The sequence below is a fragment of the Taudactylus pleione genome, unplaced genomic scaffold (assembly GCF_031769625.1).
Source record: "Taudactylus pleione unplaced genomic scaffold, aTauple2 ptg000936l, whole genome shotgun sequence".
NCBI classification, from domain to species: Eukaryota; Metazoa; Chordata; class Amphibia; order Anura; family Myobatrachidae; genus Taudactylus; species Taudactylus pleione.
The window spans coordinates 266,017-285,397 of NW_028285337.1; the positions used below are offsets into that span (position 1 = coordinate 266,017).

At 41.9% G+C, this 19,381-nt stretch overlaps 1 protein-coding gene across 1 annotated transcript in view; it reads right to left on the reverse strand.

Annotated features, from left to right (window-relative positions):
• The window catches only part of AKNAD1 (AKNA domain containing 1), a 135,679-nt gene that overhangs the window by 105,907 nt on the left and 10,391 nt on the right, over positions 1 to 19,381 (reverse strand). The window contains 2 exon segments of the mRNA XM_088459806.1: positions 6,604 to 6,663; positions 16,711 to 16,844. Coding sequence (XP_088315932.1) covers positions 6,604 to 6,663; positions 16,711 to 16,844 — 194 coding nt within the window.

The window sequence follows — 19,381 nt, forward strand, 5'->3', positions numbered from 1 at the left end:
TCCTTAAAAAATAGACTCAAGACTCACCTATTCACCCAAGCATTTCGCTAATGTCCCTTGTTTAAGCTTATTTTGTATTTTGTACTGTAAATGTAAAGCACTTTGAGTCCTTTAGGAGAAAAGCGCTATATAAATAAAATTATTATTATTAATTATTATTATCATCTACTCCATACTCCCTATCATGGCATGTAACCCTTGGTTTCTGCCGCCCTGCAGCTTATTTGAGTATTACGGCCCTGATTCAGAGGCGCTCGCTATTTGTGAGCACTCGCTCTGGCGGGACATTTTTTTTTTCACCAGCCTCCAGGCCGCTCGCTAAGCTGTGGGTGACCACCCACAGCTTTAGCAGGCGGCCTGGCGATGGTCCCGATTATCACGACCATCGGGCTTGCGACGAGACCCTTGTGGTAGGGTCTCATTCACCGCAAGCCCCAGTGAACTTCCTGCTCTAATAGAACAGGAAGTTCTACTGACATCACTAGTGATGTCAGTAGGGCTGCCCACAAATGGCAGGCGTTCCTTCAGAAATGCCTCCGTTTGTCCAGCCACCCCCCCTGCACGCCTACAAAACGGGGCAAGCTTTCAATCACAATCGACAGCCGCCCCGTCTTGCAGTGAGTCCCGCAGCGAGTGAAAACTCACATGCTATGGGGCTCGCGCATGCGCAGTGCCCGGCCGTCGAGCCGCTTGTGAGCGCGATGCGCTCGCGAGCGTGTCTGAATCAGGCCCTATGACCGCTAAAGGCAGAATTGAATTAGCTGCGATCAAAAATTTTGTTACCACGTGTTAAATGAACGAGCATATTGCCCGGTAATTCACTAAACTCGTATATGTGCACTCCTGCTTAACATGCAAGTCAATTGGAAAAGATTTAGTCCGGCGTTTGCACAGTAAGTCTTGCTGTTAATACTTGTGTTAAGTGTGGGTGAAAATGGGGAAATCAGCCTGTACTCCAAAAAAATGCTAACTAATATTAGGTAACAGTATAGAAGTCTGTTACTGGCCTAAGTCCAAGTATTTGGGGTCTTAAAATGTGTAAAATGGCTGTTATATGTATTTAAAAAACAAACAATGAAAAAATTATAGAAAGCAAGTGTTTTTATGCAAAATGAATGCTCTAGGAGCGGTTCTTAAGGTAAGTATTGTTTTTTTGTGTGTAAGCGGCACTATAGGAGGCATAACTTCTGGGGGCACTACTACTGGGGGCATTACTCAGGGAGCATTACTATTGGGGGCACTGCTACTGGGGGCATTACTACAGGGGGCAATACTATTGGGGGCACTGCTATGGGGGGCACTGAATAAGGGGCACTACCATGCCCCTTTCTTTTGTGACCATGCCCCTTTTTCGGCTGCCGGGGGATGAGGGGTGAGTTCCACCACTTCTCTACGACCACTTTCAGCACTGTATACCAATAGATCTTAATGTTATATCAATTTATCAAATAATTACACAGGGCTTAAGATCATTCCAGAATACTACAATAGACAGAAACCACCTAACAGAAATGACTACTCCAGACATAATTCTTCTGCAGCCACAACACATCAATGCTTTTCTAGGAAATTCTAAGTAATCAATATCTAAAAGGATAAACTGAAGAAAAAGCCAAGAAAAAATAGGTCCAGAGGAAAAACAATGTACCTTGGCAGGATGGCTGGTATTCCTTACAGCCAAACTCTTATGGGCAATATCTCCAATTCACTCCTGCATCTAGTTGTCCAGGATGGAAAAACTGAGCCAGCCTTCTAGTTACCCTGCCATGCCTGGACCATTCACAGAATATGAATGGCCTCTCTAAGCAAGAAGTAAATAGTCCTGATCACATAAATGTTTAATAAAGGAAATGGTGCAAAGCAACAGGAACAGCTCAGATGAAATAAAAGCCAATGATAAAAACTGTCATTTCCAAATCATTGTGTGCTGAAAAGATATATCAAAAGGGACTTTCCAAAAGCTTATAGGAAGAGGGACCTATTCCTCCAGGCTATACAATGAAAGATGTACTTGACAGAAGACCTGAAGATAGGCAAATATAACTAATGAACATAGCCATATCCTGGCCTATGTCACCCTGAAGGAAAAAATGGAACTGAGGGTAACCGAATCTAACCAGCATCTAGCGGCAGTGCTGAACAAACATGAATGCTGATGTTTTATTCAAGACAGCCGTTTGCTTTAAAGGACCCATAAAATAAGAATCGTTGATACAAGAGTCATTATGCACTCGGCCAACAAGTTACCTATTATATTTTAACTTTATTGCATTAAGAACATGCAGGGAGTCACTTATACAACAAAAATAGCTGTGAGCACTGCATTTCATTATGGATTAGCATGTCTTCAGTTTGATGGCCACATCCCTGCTAGAAATATATTTCCCTGCTTGAAATTGTAATTTACAGTGCTGGCTGTGCTTAGTGGTTTACTAGACCAATACCATATGAGGTTGCATAGACAAAAATGTCAAATAATCAAACTACCTACTTATTCATTTATACCATTCTCCATATCTCATTAATTCCTCAGTCCACATTAATGGACAACTAATCAATGCTAATAAAGCAGAAATGGAAGCAGCATAGCTGTATACTTTATCTTATTCACCTCCTATGAGTAAGTTCCTCTTTGTGTACTATAGGATATTTTGTGCAGAGGAGCATCATGGATCTGGGAACACCTTCCAGTTTGCTCCATAACCACACCTTAGAGCTCATCTGAATTTGTTACATGCAAAAAACAGAACCTTGTTTTACTGACTTTATGGTGACTTTGCATTTGTGACTGGACTGTACATCATAGGAACATTACAATTACAATAGTCTATCAGTCATCTACAGGAAGATGTGCAGCCTTAAAAAAAGACACACCTGCTTGTATGTAAATCAGTGAGCAGTGGTATAAAACAGTGACAGAACAGAGGAACTTACTCTTGTCCTGTTCTGCTTTCATTTTTTTGCCTTGTAAATGACATGGCCAGCACAAAGGTTTATACTTCCAGCGCACAAGAAAGAGGTGTAAGCAAAGCCCTGAATAGTGATGTTCCCTGGGTAACAGAGTAACCACACAGCCACAGGAAGAGATTGAATGACAAGAAGCTTAATTCATTACTGCTGGACATCTCTCAGGATAAAGTGTCAATACATGATAACTTGGCAACTCTAGATTCTCTTGTATCTATTTGTTTTTCCAAATAAAACTAACTACCCTTTATGCCTAAACAACAATAATATAATATAGCAAGATAACAATCAATGCTGACAATTTGTAATTAAAATTATCCCACTTTTAAAATAAGGGAAGTTAGAAGGGAGTTGTCACGATCCGAAGCTAGGAATTCCTCTGAGGAGGACAGGGAGCTGTGGGATTAGCATGGCTAGGAGGCAGCGAGAGAAGTGACAGTTCTAGTATCCTCAATAAAGGTCAGTCCCAGGTATTGGCTAGACCTAATCAGAGGCGTGGAGTCTAACCCTCTCAGTGGTCTTCACTAGTGACCCCTCCTGTTGGGATAAGGGTTTTGGCGCAACGCGTGAGCAGGTCACGGCCCTCTGGTTAGGTACCTGGGAGTAATGAGAAGATCAGGAAATGTCACTGTAATAATGAGTGAAATGATGCACTGGTATGCACTATGAGACTGGATACTCCAAGAATTGACACAGGAGGACTGGCACAGACTAGTTGGGAGTGACGATGAATAATGGCAGGTCAGGTACTGGATGCTTTGGGTAACTCTGAAGATCTGGATGCAGGGTAGTGTAAAGGAAGATCAGGAATCCAGACACAGAGAGACACTGGGTGTATAGGGGCCCCAGACACAGGGTAGTGTACTTAGTGCACTGTAGATCCAGACACGGAACACAATTAACTGTGCAAGGAACTCAGACGCAGGTGAGTGAACTTGATACAGTGTAGATGGTCTCAGAGTACAAGTAACTGTGCAGGGAATACAGATACAGGTGAGTGAACTTGATACACTGTAGAAACAATCACGGAGAACAATAACTGCAGGGAACTCAGACGCTAGTGAGTGAACTTGATACACTGTAGAAACAGTCGTGGGAATAACGGAAGGAGCTTCGTGAATACAGACGCAGGGAACTGAAACTAGTGTTTGGGAATGGTACAGGAGGAGACACAGGAAACTTGGTAAATGAACCAGAGATGGGTAAACACAGGAGGATAAACTGAGGCAAGACTAGAGGTTAAACATAATAAGACCCTGGGAATCCAGACATGGATATGCTCAGAAAGGCACAGGAGACGGAGACGCGAGCTGGCTCCATGGTGCTAAAGAGCCAGACGCAGATTAGCTGTGGGATACGCTAAGAAAGTAACCTAGAGCCTGGAACAAATACTGGCATTGTAGTCACTGGGAAAGTGAAGTTGAATAGCAACTTTCAGTTCCTGGGGTCAGGCTAAATACCCTTAGATAGCTGGTCATTGGATCAGAGAATCAACTGAGTGACTGCAGGACTACCATTGGGAGAGACTAGTCAGGTAATATTGACCAACATGGCTGCGCCCATGCCCACACCCACGGGTACCAGGACGCATACACGGAAGCCCTAGCAGACCCCGGGGAGAATACTCAGCCACCACACACCTCCACTCCCAGCGACTGAACACCTAAGCCCATGGATGCCAGCGCGGAGGTGAGTAGTGGCTGATCCCAGTCCGCATCCTGACAGGAGTGAGGACAGGTTGCTCCAGAGGTGGCCACCTACGGTCATGTGTTGCATGTAGGGGGTACTTTAAATCCTACAAAGACACTTCCAATGGTGTTATCCAAAGACTCAGTTATCAAATGCATATAAATAATAATAACGGTATATAGAGTAATATTGTATATATATTTTTTTCATTAAAATCTTTCCATAAACAGGATATCAAACAATACTATATTGAACACTGGGACAGCCAGAACTCGTACCAGATGTAAATGATTTTCCAGCAGTGAAATTAAGTTATGGGTGTCACGGAAGCACAAGTAGCATCAGCCTGGTGTCAAAGCATGTGTCACACAGATCTCCCTTAGATAGTCCACATGGCCCAGCGCGTTTAGTTAAATAAACTCTACCTCAGGGCATTAAAATTGTAAATTGAATATACATTATTATACCATATACCTTTTACCTTTATTATTTATATGCATCTATCATCAGAGTCTTTGGATGACACCATTGGAAATGCCTTTCTAGGATAAAAATACCCCCTACATGCACCACATCAAGAGGTATGAATGAAAGCACATGACCAAAGGGAGCACCTCTAAAGCAATCTCTTCTCATCTAAGGAAGTTTTATGGTTTACTTATTACCATTTATATCATTCAACACAGCGCCCAGTTTTCCCTGTTGACATTTCCTGTACTTTGAGGCAGTAGTTAGTTAGTTATTCCCCCCATAGAAAAAAGTCCTACATGAAAAACTAACTAACATACTATGTTATTAAAGTATCCACTGATTACTTAGTTACCCTGGTTTATACTGAGATTATTCAAATTGCTGTGGGTGTCAGCAATAATAATAAGTAAATGTAGATGGTGAACACATACTTCTCTCCCCCATTTTTTGTGTAAGGAGACTAAATTCAACAATACAGAAAAACAATATACAGGTGTATACGCAGACTTTTTTTTAGAGAATGTGCTGTAGAAAAATGCATATCTACCTTAAAACAAACATGCATATATGCAATTCTTACTGAGCCCCTAAATATAGTACTAAACTACTGTATATGAGTATAATAACATGCTGTTTACTTTTATTATTTGCACAACTAATGACAATTAAATAATTATCTGATCAAATAATCCATTATTATATCAAGTATTTTGGTAGGGGGCATGCCACGAGTCAAGGGGGCCTGGCCTTGAGGCTCACCCCCGTCTCTTCCCAGCCCATCACTGCAACCACCCTTTGAGTGCATATCATGTATCTGGCGGTATGGGGTGGAAGCCGGGGGCACTCTACCCTCCTCGAGCCATCCCTGAGGTCATCAGCATTTGCCAGAAGTGCCCGATGGCCAGTCCAGCCCTGGCCCCTTCCCACTGGGTTTCACCAAATTCACTGAAAATATATATTTCTCTGCACATGTTGTGCTTTATCCCTAGTTACTGCCCTGGTGTACAATCAATATGGGATTAATTATCTTCATTTCAAGGACTGTTAACACTATTCATTATGTGACCACACATCACAACACAAAATAAAAAAGTTAGTGTGTGCAATCATATATCAGTGATGCAAACAACAAATACATTTACTGACTGTGAAAAAAAAGCAACATTTTCAACCCACAATAAAAAAAAGTAAATGTCAATATATGATTCTTTCCTTCCTGACATCCATCAATAATTTAATTTTAAATAGTCAGAAATAAGAATTTTCATGGTTTGGCAAACTGTTATTAGGTTTCCAGGTTGAATATAAAAGGAGCCACAGAGGAAATGCCCAAGGTCTACAGATAAACTTTTATAAACAGAATTGTAAATAAGATGTGTTCATTATCACAAATCTTCATGAACAAGACACTCAAAAGAGTATTTCTAACTACAGCAGACAACAAACCACAGCAAACCAAACAAATAAAACTGTTACCAGGAGCTCTTCTGTTCTAGGCAATGACTTCTTACAAAGACAGCCATTAAAGCTTTCAATCTGTGAAAATACAATGATTTTTGTGTTGTATGGTCATAGACATAGTAATAAAAAGAATGATAAATTATGAAAACTTCACATTTTACAAATAAGAGATTAAGAATATATATATATATATATATATATATTCAGTCAGGTGCATAAATATTGGGACATTGACAGAATTTTCCATATTTTGGCCTCTATTCACCACCACAATAGCTTTGAAATGAAACAAACAAGATGTGCTTTAACTGCAGACTTTCAGATTTCATTTGAGGGTAATGACATCCAAATCAGGTGAATGGTGTAGGAATTACAACGGTTTCTATATGTGCCTCCCACTTTTTAAGGGGCCAAAAGTAATTGGACTATCAACTCAAAAGCTATTTCATGGACAGGTGTGGGCTATTCCCTCGTTATTTCATTATCAATTAAGCAGGTAAAAGGTCTGGAGTTGATTCTAGGTGTGACATTTGCATTTGGAATCAGTTGCTGTCGACTCTCAATATGACATCCAAAGAGCTGTCACTATCAGTGAAGCAAGCCATCATAAGGCTGAAAAATCAAAACAAACCCATCAGAGAGATAGCAAAAACATTAGGTGTGGCCAAATCAACTGTTTGGAACATTCTTAAAAAGAAAGAATGCACCGGAGAGCTCAGCAACACCAAAAGACCCGGAAGACCACGTAAAACAACTGTGGTGAATGACAGAAGAATTATTTCCCTGGTGAAGAAAAACCCCTTCACAACAGCTGGCCAAATCAAGAACACTCTCCAGGAGGTAGGTGTATATGTGTCAAAGTCAACAATCAAGAGAAGACTTCACAAGAGTGAATATAGAGGGTTCACCACAAGATGTAAACCATTGGTGAGCCACAAAGACAGGAAGACCAGATTAGAGTTTGCCAAACAACATCTAAAAAAGCCATTACAGTTCTGGAACAACATCCTATGGACAGATGAGATGAAGATCAACTTGTACCAGAGTGATGGGAAGAGAAGAGTATGGAGAAGGAAAGGAACTGCTCATGATCCAAAACATACCACCTCATCAGTGAAGCATGGTGGTGGTAGTATCATGGCGTGGGCATGTATGGCTGCCAATGAAACTGGTTCCCTTGTATTTATTGATGATGTGACTGCTGACAAAAGCAGCAGAATGAATTCTGAAGTGTTTCTGGCAATATTATATGCTCATATTCAGTCAAATGCTTCAGAACTCATTGGACGGCGCTTCACAGTGCAGATGGACAATGACCCGAAGCATACTGCAAAAACAACCAAAGAGTTTTTTAAGGCTAAAAAGTGGAATGTTATGCAATGGCCAAGTCAATCCCCTGACCTGAATCTGATTGAGCATGCATTTCACTTGATGAAGACAAACCTGAAGGGAAAATGCCCCAAGAACAAGCAGGAACTGAAGACATTTGCAGTAGAGGCCTGGCAGAGCATCACCTGGGATGAAACCCAGCGTCTGGTGATGTCTATGCGTTCCAGACTTCAGGCTGTAATTGCCTGCAAAGGATTTGCAACAAAGTATTAAAAAGTGAAAGTTAGATTTAGGATTGTTTAGTTTGTCCCAATACTTTTGGCCCCTTAAAAAGTGGAAGGCACATATAGAATCCGTTGTAATTCCTACACTGTTCACCTGATTTGGATGTAATTACCCTCAAATTAAATCTGAAAGTCTGCAGTTAAAGCACATCTTGTTTGTTTCATTTCAAAGCCATTATGGTGGTGAATAGAGGCCAAAACATGAAAATTCTGTCAATGTCCCAATATTTATGCACCTGACTGTATGTATATGTGTATATATATATATATATATATATATATATATTAATAACATTATCATTAAATATATTTGACCATAATAGACTTTTTAAAATGTTGTTCTGTTTCTCTTTTTGCTAACTTTAAAAAGCATACATTTGTATATATAAATTATGCTTTATTTATATATCAACAAACTCAACAGTGAGTTTACTGATATGAGTAGCAAATGGCATATAACTTGACAACTAATAAAAGTACCCTAAAATAGGGTAATGTCACAAGAGCAATTGAAATGCCTGTTTTTTGCGTAATCACTACACATGTTACATTGTAATGAATAGATATTTCGGGGTCTATTTGCTAAGCACTTGTGTGTGGTTTTGGCTGCAGAATTGAAACCAGCAATAATATTCCATTTAGTTGGCAAGTTGTAACAATTATCGCTCAGTTCATGGCCAGATTAAAGGGGACAGGGAGCAGCTATGTCTAGTACCATTACTCAAACTGAATACAGACAAGCCTGTTAATCACCACTGAGGCCAAAAGGATTGTAAATCCCATACATTTGCTGCATAACCCATAATTGCTCAAAATCCGGAACATGAATGCCCAGATGAGCAAAAAGCTTAATCAACGTCCAATGCCAGCACCACTGAGGTGATTTCACACAGTTAATATGGGCATAATATCTATTGTCCTGCTAGTGTTGTGCCACTCCTGTCTAATGTGGGCAAGAGCTGTCTGGTGAGGATCAATTATATAAATTATGTTGTTATTTAGTCGATTAGCTAAGACCTTAGTAAAAGAAAATATAATTCCGTGTTCACTAGGGAAATAGGCCTATAAGTGGTGCACAAAGTGTAATCCTTATGTAGTTTGGGGATGCCTATAATGCTGGATCTGGCGGTTTCTGTGTCCAATGCAGATTTTAAACAAGGTCACTACTTAGTTTCTGCCACAGTTGCTTCAATTGGGAATGGCTAGTTCCCTAAAAAAAAAACATAAGAAAAACAAGCACTAGTGACTGCACTAATGTGTTATATTATTGAACCAAAATAACACTTAATAACCCACAAAATATATACTTTATGTAAAAAATGTGCAGTTATACATAAAACATCCACACTCTTCTGAAAACACAATTATTTCCAGAAAAGATATTCAATATTGACACAACCAGCTGTATTATGTATCTCTCCAGGTATTAATTAATTGTATAAATGTTGTAAGTCCTCTTGAGCATAAAAATATTTTTAGATACTATATATCAGTTCAATTGTTGAAAAAATCGTTCAGTTTCTGAGTTATAACGATGAACAATTATCGTTCATGTGCGTTCCCGTTTGTAGTTCATTCTGACTGACCAACTGAACGATTTTCATTAAGGGAAGTTACAAAAATCGTTTGTAGTTCAAAAAATCGTTCATTATGGTGCATACACACGGTCAGATTTGGCTGAAGTGACACATGAGGGGGACTGGAGTGACACATGGAAGGCTGGAGTGACACATGGAGGGGCTGAAGTGACAAATGGAGGGGTTGGATTGTATTATGTGAATCTGTTTTTCTTTATGGATTTTTTGTGGATAAGAACCAGGGGCTATGGGGCATATCCAATTGGGCACAAGATTTTGCCCGCAAAAGAAATATGCAGACTTTGTTACCAATTTTGGATAACCACGGGCATGTGCGTTCCCGATACCCGCGGTTACCAATTTAAAAAAACTGGTTGCTGGATTTTTTGCGCGCAACATTCCACGAAAGGGGAATTTTTTTTTTTAACAAAGTCTGCAGCCTGCGGACGGCTGCCGATGCGGGTGAAGTGTAGTGTAGCATGTGCGTGGAACAGGTGCAGGGTTAGGGGTAGTGTAGTGTAGGTAGTGTGTGCAGGGAACAGGAGAATCTATTCTGAGGACAGCCCAGAATCTCTGTGAGTGCCGGGCATGCCCCTAGAATGATGGACTCTGCCCCCAGAGAGTCCATGCTCCCTGCTTCTTGATCTGCGCCCTGCCCGATCATGAAGCTAGAATTAACACTACAATCCTCTAGTATCCAGTGCATATATACCTTACACAACTGCAACCACACTGTCTTATTTGTCGATGTGAGTGAAATTCAGTGTCTTGATGATAAACCATCTGTAAAAAAGTATGCGTAATTGTACATTCAGATATGTCTCTATCAGCACACCTATAGTAATCAGCTGTCTGAATGTAGCCCATTTGTTATTCTGCAGATGTCGTTTCATTCCCTATCCCCCTTTCACTAATGGTCTGTTTATAACCACAGGACCCACCATTAGCTAGATGTTGTTTAAGTGGCTGTCTATTCTCAATACATATGCTGTGCATTGAGATCCCTTTTCCTGATTAATTTATGCTGGCATTTTGTCCAATCACTGGCAGCCATGTTTTAGATATGGAGCCATTCATTCATACAATACTGAGTTAACATTTCACAAGAGAAAATAACAGCCATTGTGTAAGAAAAAATATTGTAAAAACATAGGTTAGAGTATATCCTGAAATATAGCTAATATCCAAACATATGTTCATCTTAGAATAGATATACTCAAATATTCCAGCTAATAAAGAAAATGTGGCTACAGGCAGGCCACTGCATTAGTGTAATTCGGTTTGGTTCAGTGCAAGTATTAAATATTTTTCGAGACCTATTTGCTGTAATCGGTTTCTCTGTAAAACTCACAACTCTTGGCTGGATGTTCAGCAGTGATGTCTATTTTTCGAAGAAAGTAACCAACTTGGCAAATAATTCTCTGTGGCTTAGTTTTAGCCATAAATAGACATATTGGGCATTATTTAGAGTTAGGAGCGCAGCACATTTCCACCTTGAAACAAACGTGTTGCACTGCAGGTATGGGCAAATGTAAAATGCGTGGCTAGATTTAGAGCTGAGAGGGTGCGTGTCCTGGCTCAACTCTAAATAGCAGTGTAAAAATAAAGCTGTCCCGTTTTTGTGTGTTATGTTCAAAGTAGTCAGTATTTACCTAGCATGTAGTGCCAAATATATGCTATGTTGAAGCAAGTCTGGAAAAAATCAGGGAAGAAAATGTAAAGAAATCCAAACCACTTGACCAGTGTTTAAGAGCCAAGGTTTTAAGACTACTATGTACAGAGTGACTATGCTAGAAAGATCATCAATCTTATCACTTTGCTTCTGCATTCACATGGACAACCATTTAAAACATATAAAATGTAAATATTGCATGGCTGCCTTGTAATTAGTTCAATGCATGCGTGTATAGAAACAACTATAGATTGTTACGGTTTCCTAGGCCGTACTGTGTAAATCCGCTAGAACTCAATCTAGTGAGTTCTTCTGCCAATAACAGCCACCCGTTGTTCCCTTAGAACTGATAACGTTCACCGGTACTTAAGTGGCCACCCGGACTTTCATGTGAGAGAGTAGGTGCTTGATGGGAAAAAGTGTGACTAATTCAGCTGGAGAATTTAATACAACTGGTATGTTGATGGTGTGGCAAAAGAGCCACTGGTGCGGCTTTGAGAGCCTAAGGTGCGGCTTGAGAACCGGTGATGCAGCTTTGTGAGCAGGTGGTGAGGCATCCAAACTAAGAGGTCAACAATAAAGTCCATGGCAATGTGGGTCCAAGGTCTCTTAGGTATAGAGAGAGGAAGCAACAGACCTGAAGGGGCTGTTTCGTGACATCTTATTTTGGGCACAAACCTCACATGCTAGAACAAACTCGCGGACATCTTTGGTCAGAGAAGGCCACAAAACTGAGTGGGAGAGTAATTCCAAAGTCTTGCTAATGCCGGGATGACCAAAAGGTTGTCGAGAGTGGAATTCCAACAAAACTGATTTTCTGAATCTCTCTGGAACAAATAAAAGATCAGGAGGTTTTGTCCAAAGGTGTTTCTAACTGATAGGCCTGAATGAGGTCAGCCAAATTCCGAGTGAGAGCAAAATGGATGTAAGAATTGGGAACAATAGGTTCATCGGAAATTGTAGTCTGTTGAACTGGTACAAAGCTTCTGGAAAGTGCATCAGCCTTAATGTTTTTTTACCCAAGATGGAAAGAAATTATGTAATTGAAATGGGTAAAAAACAATGCCTGACGTGTCTGTCTGGAAATCAATATTTTAGCAGACTCAATGTATGATAAATTCTTATGCTCAGTAAGAACAGTTAGTTGATGCTTGGACCCCTCCAACCAGTGCCTCCAGTCCTCAAAAGCCCATTTAATAACGAGTAACTCCTGATTTCCCACATAGTAAATACGTTCAGCAGAGGTGAACTTACGGGAGAAAAAAGCATAGGGGTGCAATTTATTGTCTGGAGGATCCCTCTGGGACAAAATTACTCCAGCTCCTAGCCAAGGCATCAGCTTCCAGGATGAACGGCAGATCTGGATTAGGATGATGGCGAACAGGAGCATGTATAAAAGCGGCCTTAAGATCTTCAAAGGCTTGAACTGATCAGTTGGAGGTGTCAGCTCCCTTTTTGGTCAATTCCACTATGGGTGCCCCAATATTAGAGAATGAACTGATGAACCTTCGGTAGTAATTAGCGAAAGCGAGGAAGCGCTGACTAGCTTTAAGGGTAGTTGGTTGGACCCACTCCAGAATCACTTTAATCTTATTAGGATCCATGGAAAATCCCTGGGAATATATGATATAGCCTAAGAAAGATATTTGAGTGACGCCGAAATCGCACTTCTCCAATTCATCGAAAAGATTGTTTTCTCGCAATTTTTGCATACCTGCCGAACATGTTGATGATGTTGATTCAATGACTGTAATGAATGTAATGTAAATGAGAATGTCATCTAGGTATAGTACCAAAAATTCACAAAGGACATTGTTAATAAGGTCCTGAAAAACTGCTGAGGCATTGGCTAGCCCAAATGGCACGACCATATACTTGTAGTGTCCTGAGTGAGTATTGAAGGCCATTTTCCATTGGTCGCCACACTTAACCTGGATCAGGTTGTAGGCTCCCCGAAGGTCGACTTTTGAGAAGATAGTGGCTTGACGTAGCTGATCGAACAGGACCAAAATGAGCGGTAGGAATTCTTGATGGTTATATTATTAAGGCCCCTGAAGTCGATGCAAGGACGGAGGGAACTGTCCTTCTTCTCTACAAAGAAGAAACCAGCCCTGACAGGAGACTTGGAAGGGCAGATGAATCCTTTAGCTCAGGGGTGGGGAATCTTTTTTCTGTCGAGGGCCATTTTGAAATATATAACATCATTTGCGGGCCCGATGCAGGCCGCGGTTCCTCAATGTGACGTCACATGGAGTGGGGCCACAATCGCCGTTGATTACAGCAATACCCAGAGCATCCTGAGGATGCTCCAGGGAGGTGTAAAGGCAGCGGTGTGCCGTCAAAAGAGTCCTAAGGATGCTCCTGGCTGCAGGGTGCCATTCTGGGCACCCTGCTAGCCAGATGAAGCTAGCAGAAAAAAACTCTGAGGGCCAGACCAAATTATTCCCCTGGCCTTATATGGCCCCAGGGCCTGAGGTTCCCCATCCCTGCTTTAGCTAATGCTTCCTCAATGTATTCTTCCATAGCTTTACTTTCGGGAATTGATAAGGAATATAACCAACCTTTTGGTAACTTAGCGCCAGGGACCAAATTGATGGCACAGTCATATGGACGATACAGTGTAAGGGCATTAGCTATTTGTTTAGAGAAGACATCGGAAAAATCTGATACTGGACAGGTATAGCTGGAGGAGTTTTGAGGAACAACAGGTTGAATCATCCGAATAGGCAAAGTGAGACACTGAGAATGGCACACAGGACTCCATTTTATGATTTCCCCAGAGGACCAATCAATAACGGGATTATGATCCCTGAGCCAAGGTAGACCAAGAACAATGGGCACCAGAGGACACTGAAGAAGGAAAAAAGAGATGACCTCCAAATGTAAAAAACCGATGGACAAACGAATGGGAGGTGACCTGAATTTGATGGAACCATTGGAGACCAGTCCTCCATCCAGTCTGCAAATGGGAATGTGTTGATCCAAAGGAACAGCGGAAAGACCCAGAGATTTTTAAAAAGAAAATAGCCATAAAATTTCCAGCTGCACCGCTATCCATGAATGCAGTAGTTGCCAAAGTTGTATTGGAAAGTTGGATAGCGGCAGGAACAAGAACAGAATTCTTGGAGAAGATTGGAGCCAGGCCTAAATGTAACTCCTCCTGAACACTTAGGCCTTGTCTTTTACTGGTTTGAGTGGACAGTTACTCAAGGAATGTCCCTTGTCTCCGCAATACATACAGAGACCTTGGGAATGCCTTCTGTGCCTTTCTTCTGTGGTAAGCAATAGGCACCAATTTGCATGGGTTCCTCCTGATTGGAAAATGGAACCCAGGTGGGAGACCGAGGTGACCTGATAGGAAGATTCTTCTCTCGTCTTTGCTCAAGGAGATGACGATCAATGCAGATAGCCGAATGCATGAGAGCATCTAAAGTTTCAGAAGGAGGATGCTGGACAAGAATATCTTTAATAGCCTCAGAGAGCCTAAGTTGGAATTGACTGAATAGTGCTGGATCATTCCAAATGGAGTCAACTGCCCAGCTACGAAATTCAGAAGAATAATCCTCTGCTGATTTTAGTTATTGTCTGAGGGAGTGCAGCTTTGACTCAACCAAGGCAGTTCTATCAGGATCATCATACAAAAGCCCCAGAGCAGTGAAAAAAGCGTTATTTGATTGAAGAGCTGCATGTGTCAAGAGTAACCCAAATACCCAAGTCTGAGGGTCTCCTTGGAGTAAGGATATAACCAGGCCTACCCGCTGAGACTCAGATCCAGAAGAAGTGGGATGTAAGCTGAAATAAAGTTTACAACTCTCACGGAAGTTTGCGATCTCCAGAGAATTGAACTGGCAGGTTAATTTTTGGTTCCTTAAGACCACCAGGAGCTGCCATAGTTCAGATATCCTCTACTCAAAGAGTAAGCTCCTGGAATTTTTGAGTAAGCACTTGAATCTGTGCAGCAAGCACCTGAGCAGGGTTCTGTGACTGTTCCATAAGCCACAAATTCCTATACATTACTTTGGGCCGACTATAATGTTACAGTTTCCTAGGCCATACTGTGTAAACCCCCTAGAACTCAAGCTAGTGAGGTCTTCTGCCAATAACAGCCATCCACTGTTCCCTTAGAACTGATAACGCTCACCGGTATTTAGGTGGCCGCCTGGACTTAAACTCGGAGTAGTACTAGTTTACACAGACTACATAGGAAGACTAGAGTTTCATATGAGAGAGTAGGTGCTTGATGGGATGATGGGAAAAAGTATAACTAATACAGCCGGAGATTTTAATGTAAATGGTAATGTTGATGGTGTGCAAAAGAGCCAGTGGTGCGGCTTTGAGAGCCTAAGGTGCGGCTTCAAGAGCTGGTGTGGCTTGTGAGTCGGTGATGCGGCTTTGAGAGCCAGTGGTGTGGCTTGAGAGACGATGGTGTGGCTTGAGAGCCAGTGATGTGGCTTGAGAGGCGATGATGCAGCTTTGTGAGCAGGTGGTGAGGCTTTGAGAGCAGGTGGTGTGGCTTGAGAGCCGGTGGTGTGGCTTTGAGAGCCGGTGCAGCTGGTGAGATGGTGGTGCGGCTTGAGAGCCAGTGATGCGGCTTTGTGAGCAGACGGTGAAGCTTCGAGATCCAATGCGGCTTGAGAGCCAGTGATGTGGCTTGAGAGAAGAGGTGGTGCTACTTGAGAGCCAGTGGTGTGGCTTGCGAGCAGGTGGTGTGGCTTGAGAGCCAGTGATGCGACTTTGTGAGCAGGTGATGCAGCTTTGTGAGCAGGTGTTGAGGCTTTGATAGCCAATGTGGCTTGAGAGCTGGAAGAGCGGCTTGAGACGGTGTGGAAGCCTGGGTTGCGGCTTGGAAACCGAAGGAGCAGCGTGGAAGCTGGTAAGTGAGGGTCCGCTTGAAATAAGGAACAAGAACAAACACTGACCATGCAGCAGAGGCGAGGGATCCAAAAGGAAATGCTATAGTCGGCAAGGCAGCAAAAGGCCAGCGTGAACAAATAAGAAAACGGTCAAATCACGCTGTGTTGTGGTTTACATGTGACATCCTGCGGCATCCGGACCGCCCAGCAACCGACGGAAAGATTCCTGGTGAAATACTGGCAGATAAAGGTATATTGCTGTAGGGAAACAAGTTGTGACCGCGACTTGTAACATAGATATGCAGTATGCATCTGAAGAAATTGCAGTAAACCATTGCGCATTTTACCCTACGTGTGCTCATTAATCTTCCTATGAAAAGCAACAAAAAAGAAAACAATAATATTACTTTCACTTTCAGCTTTTGGGCTTGTTCAACAAGTATTCTGGACATCTTTTCTCCCTCCGTTGGAACCTCTGCTCCCTCCATACTCTGTGATTCCTCCATGTATTCAGTTGACTTGGATATCTGAAGGGCATCTTCTGCAAAGAATTCAAAGTAAATGACTTGGCTCTGTGCAGACTAACTTTCATTTGTTAACCATTATCAAAATCAACTGCTAATATAACACAATGGAAGGCACACTACAAGCTAACTACCTGCAAGTCACATTTCTATCACTGAAGCCTGTATTACTTTACCTCTAACTGTATCTCTATGTTAATTTTCACACTTCTGGGCCCATCTATTAATGGTTGCTTTTGCAACGCGATCAGGGCATGCCAGTAACGCCCATGATCGCATTACAAAATGCAATCTTATTGGCCGGACGTATCATCCAGCACATGCAGTTCCTGTGATATCTCCGGAGAGCTGGCGGCCAGTGCAGGGGGTGCTGAGCATGCGTAGTCCCGCAGACTGCACATCCGCCATAGCCAGGGAGGGTTCTGGCGGAACCCTCCGCCGGCTAATTATGTGCAGTGTAGCCTATAGGCTACAGCGGTTAACGTCATCTTCAGTTTGCGTTAGCTGTGGGAGCCAATATCTGGAATTCATCGCATTCCAGATATTGGTAAATTTGGCAGCATCACATCCCCCATTGAAACCTATGGGGGAGGCGGCTGCCAGCTGTAATGGAAGGATCACAGCAGGTATGCGGTTCCTCCTTAATACATACGGGGGATACTAAATATTTGAGGTAAACCCCCAAAAACTGGTGTTTTTGGGGATTATACCTCAAATACAGTTTGATAACTGGGCCCCAAACTCTCATTCACATTTGTTGTCACCAATTATCTCTTCAGGATTTCACAAGAAGAAGATCAGAATGATTGATAAGTATTTGAAACAGAAAAATATAAACGAATGAACAGAACATCAGTGTCCAGTATACTTTATTATAGCGATATATCATAATGACATAATACGGCATTGTCCTATATAGAATCTAGAAATAACTAGCGGTACAGCAGCAAATTATATGCAATTCCACATTCTAAATTGCAGGAGAGCAAAAACATGATATTGCAGAACAATGGAGCACAAACAGAGAGCCTCCTGCAAAGACAAGCCACTTACAAGTTTTAGCAGGCTAAAGCTGGGTACACACTGGAGCGATGTCTGGCCGATTTTCCATTCCATAATGACAAATCGCCTACATCGCCCAGTGTGTACACTCAATATGTGCTCCCGCGGTCGCATGCAACGTCGCATGACGACATCGGTAGCGACTTATGGTAAATTAATGAAGGACGGAACAGTGATCATTCCATCATTCATTAACTCATTCAAGTGTGTACAAGCAATCCCCATTCAAGGGCATTCGTTCCAATGTCAGAACGAATGCACGTTCCAGCGGAACTAATGCCCATTATCTCAGTGTGTACCCGGCTTAGAAACATATGAAAAGGTTTACCAGGGGTTGTGAAGAATCACCCTGAAAAAAACAGTACAGTGCAAAAACCTGGGACCTGCAAACTTTTTTAGTTCCAGGGAATAGGATTGCCACTAGCAACAACTAGTGGGTGACAAGCAAGCATTCTGATTACCGCTGGAACAAGGTAAGGTGAAAAAGAATCACGTAGCCTACAGAGGAGGGAAGGGACAGGCTTTTTCTCTCTGAGCTAACGGTCATGTGACTGAGTGAGCCCGCCTCTCAGGGATATTTTTCGGAAGTCTACTGATGGCAATCCCAAGCCTAGACTTGGATAATAAAGGAAGGCACATCACACCAAAAGCAAAGAAAAGAAGACACTGACATGAGTCTTTCCAATTATTTCCTGAACTGTCAGCAATAGCATAGTTTTGAACAATGCAATGAAGTAATAAGAAAAACACAATAGCCTGAAAAGCTTGTTGTGCAAACTAGGCACAACTATAGGCCTAGATGACATGAAAGTGAAATAACAGATATTGACATGACCATTGCTTACCAGATAAGAAACATTTGATGTATCTAGCTGTTGATGCCTGCAACTTCATTTACTGACCTGGTGTGCCCAGGAGAAAAGAATATAGGTGTTTATTTCTTTAAGCAACTCTAAACAGAAAAGCCAACAGACCTAGCAAGGTTCAGGAGGGGTAGGATGGGAGCTAGGTGGTAATCCTGTTCCTTACAACAAAGAAAGTTAGCAGGTCATAGATTCTAGAAAACTACAGAACTGCTTGCAACAGCTGGTGAGCAGACTACCACATACCTAGTAGTTGATCAGTTGGTCTCCAATAATGCTTGACAAATGCACACTCAGAGGACCAATGAGCAGCATGCATTATGGATTATAGAGACTTTTTGCTACTGCACTAGTGGTGGTAGCATCCTGGAAGGACAGTCCCTTAAATTGGGAAGTGTCAATGATAGAGCCTTTCATAGCTGTAACTATCCATTTTCTAGTTGTAGTGGGTATGGAAAGGTGAAAGTAATAAATTGCCAAGTTTCACCTCTTAGTGGAGCAGTAAGTTTTAAGTATGAGGTAAGGTAAGTTACCAAACAAAGACTTGTATTTGTCTTGTCATTGATCTTGTGGAACTCAACTACTTTTCAAAGGAGGACATTTTGGATTGGTAATTAGCTCTGAGCTCC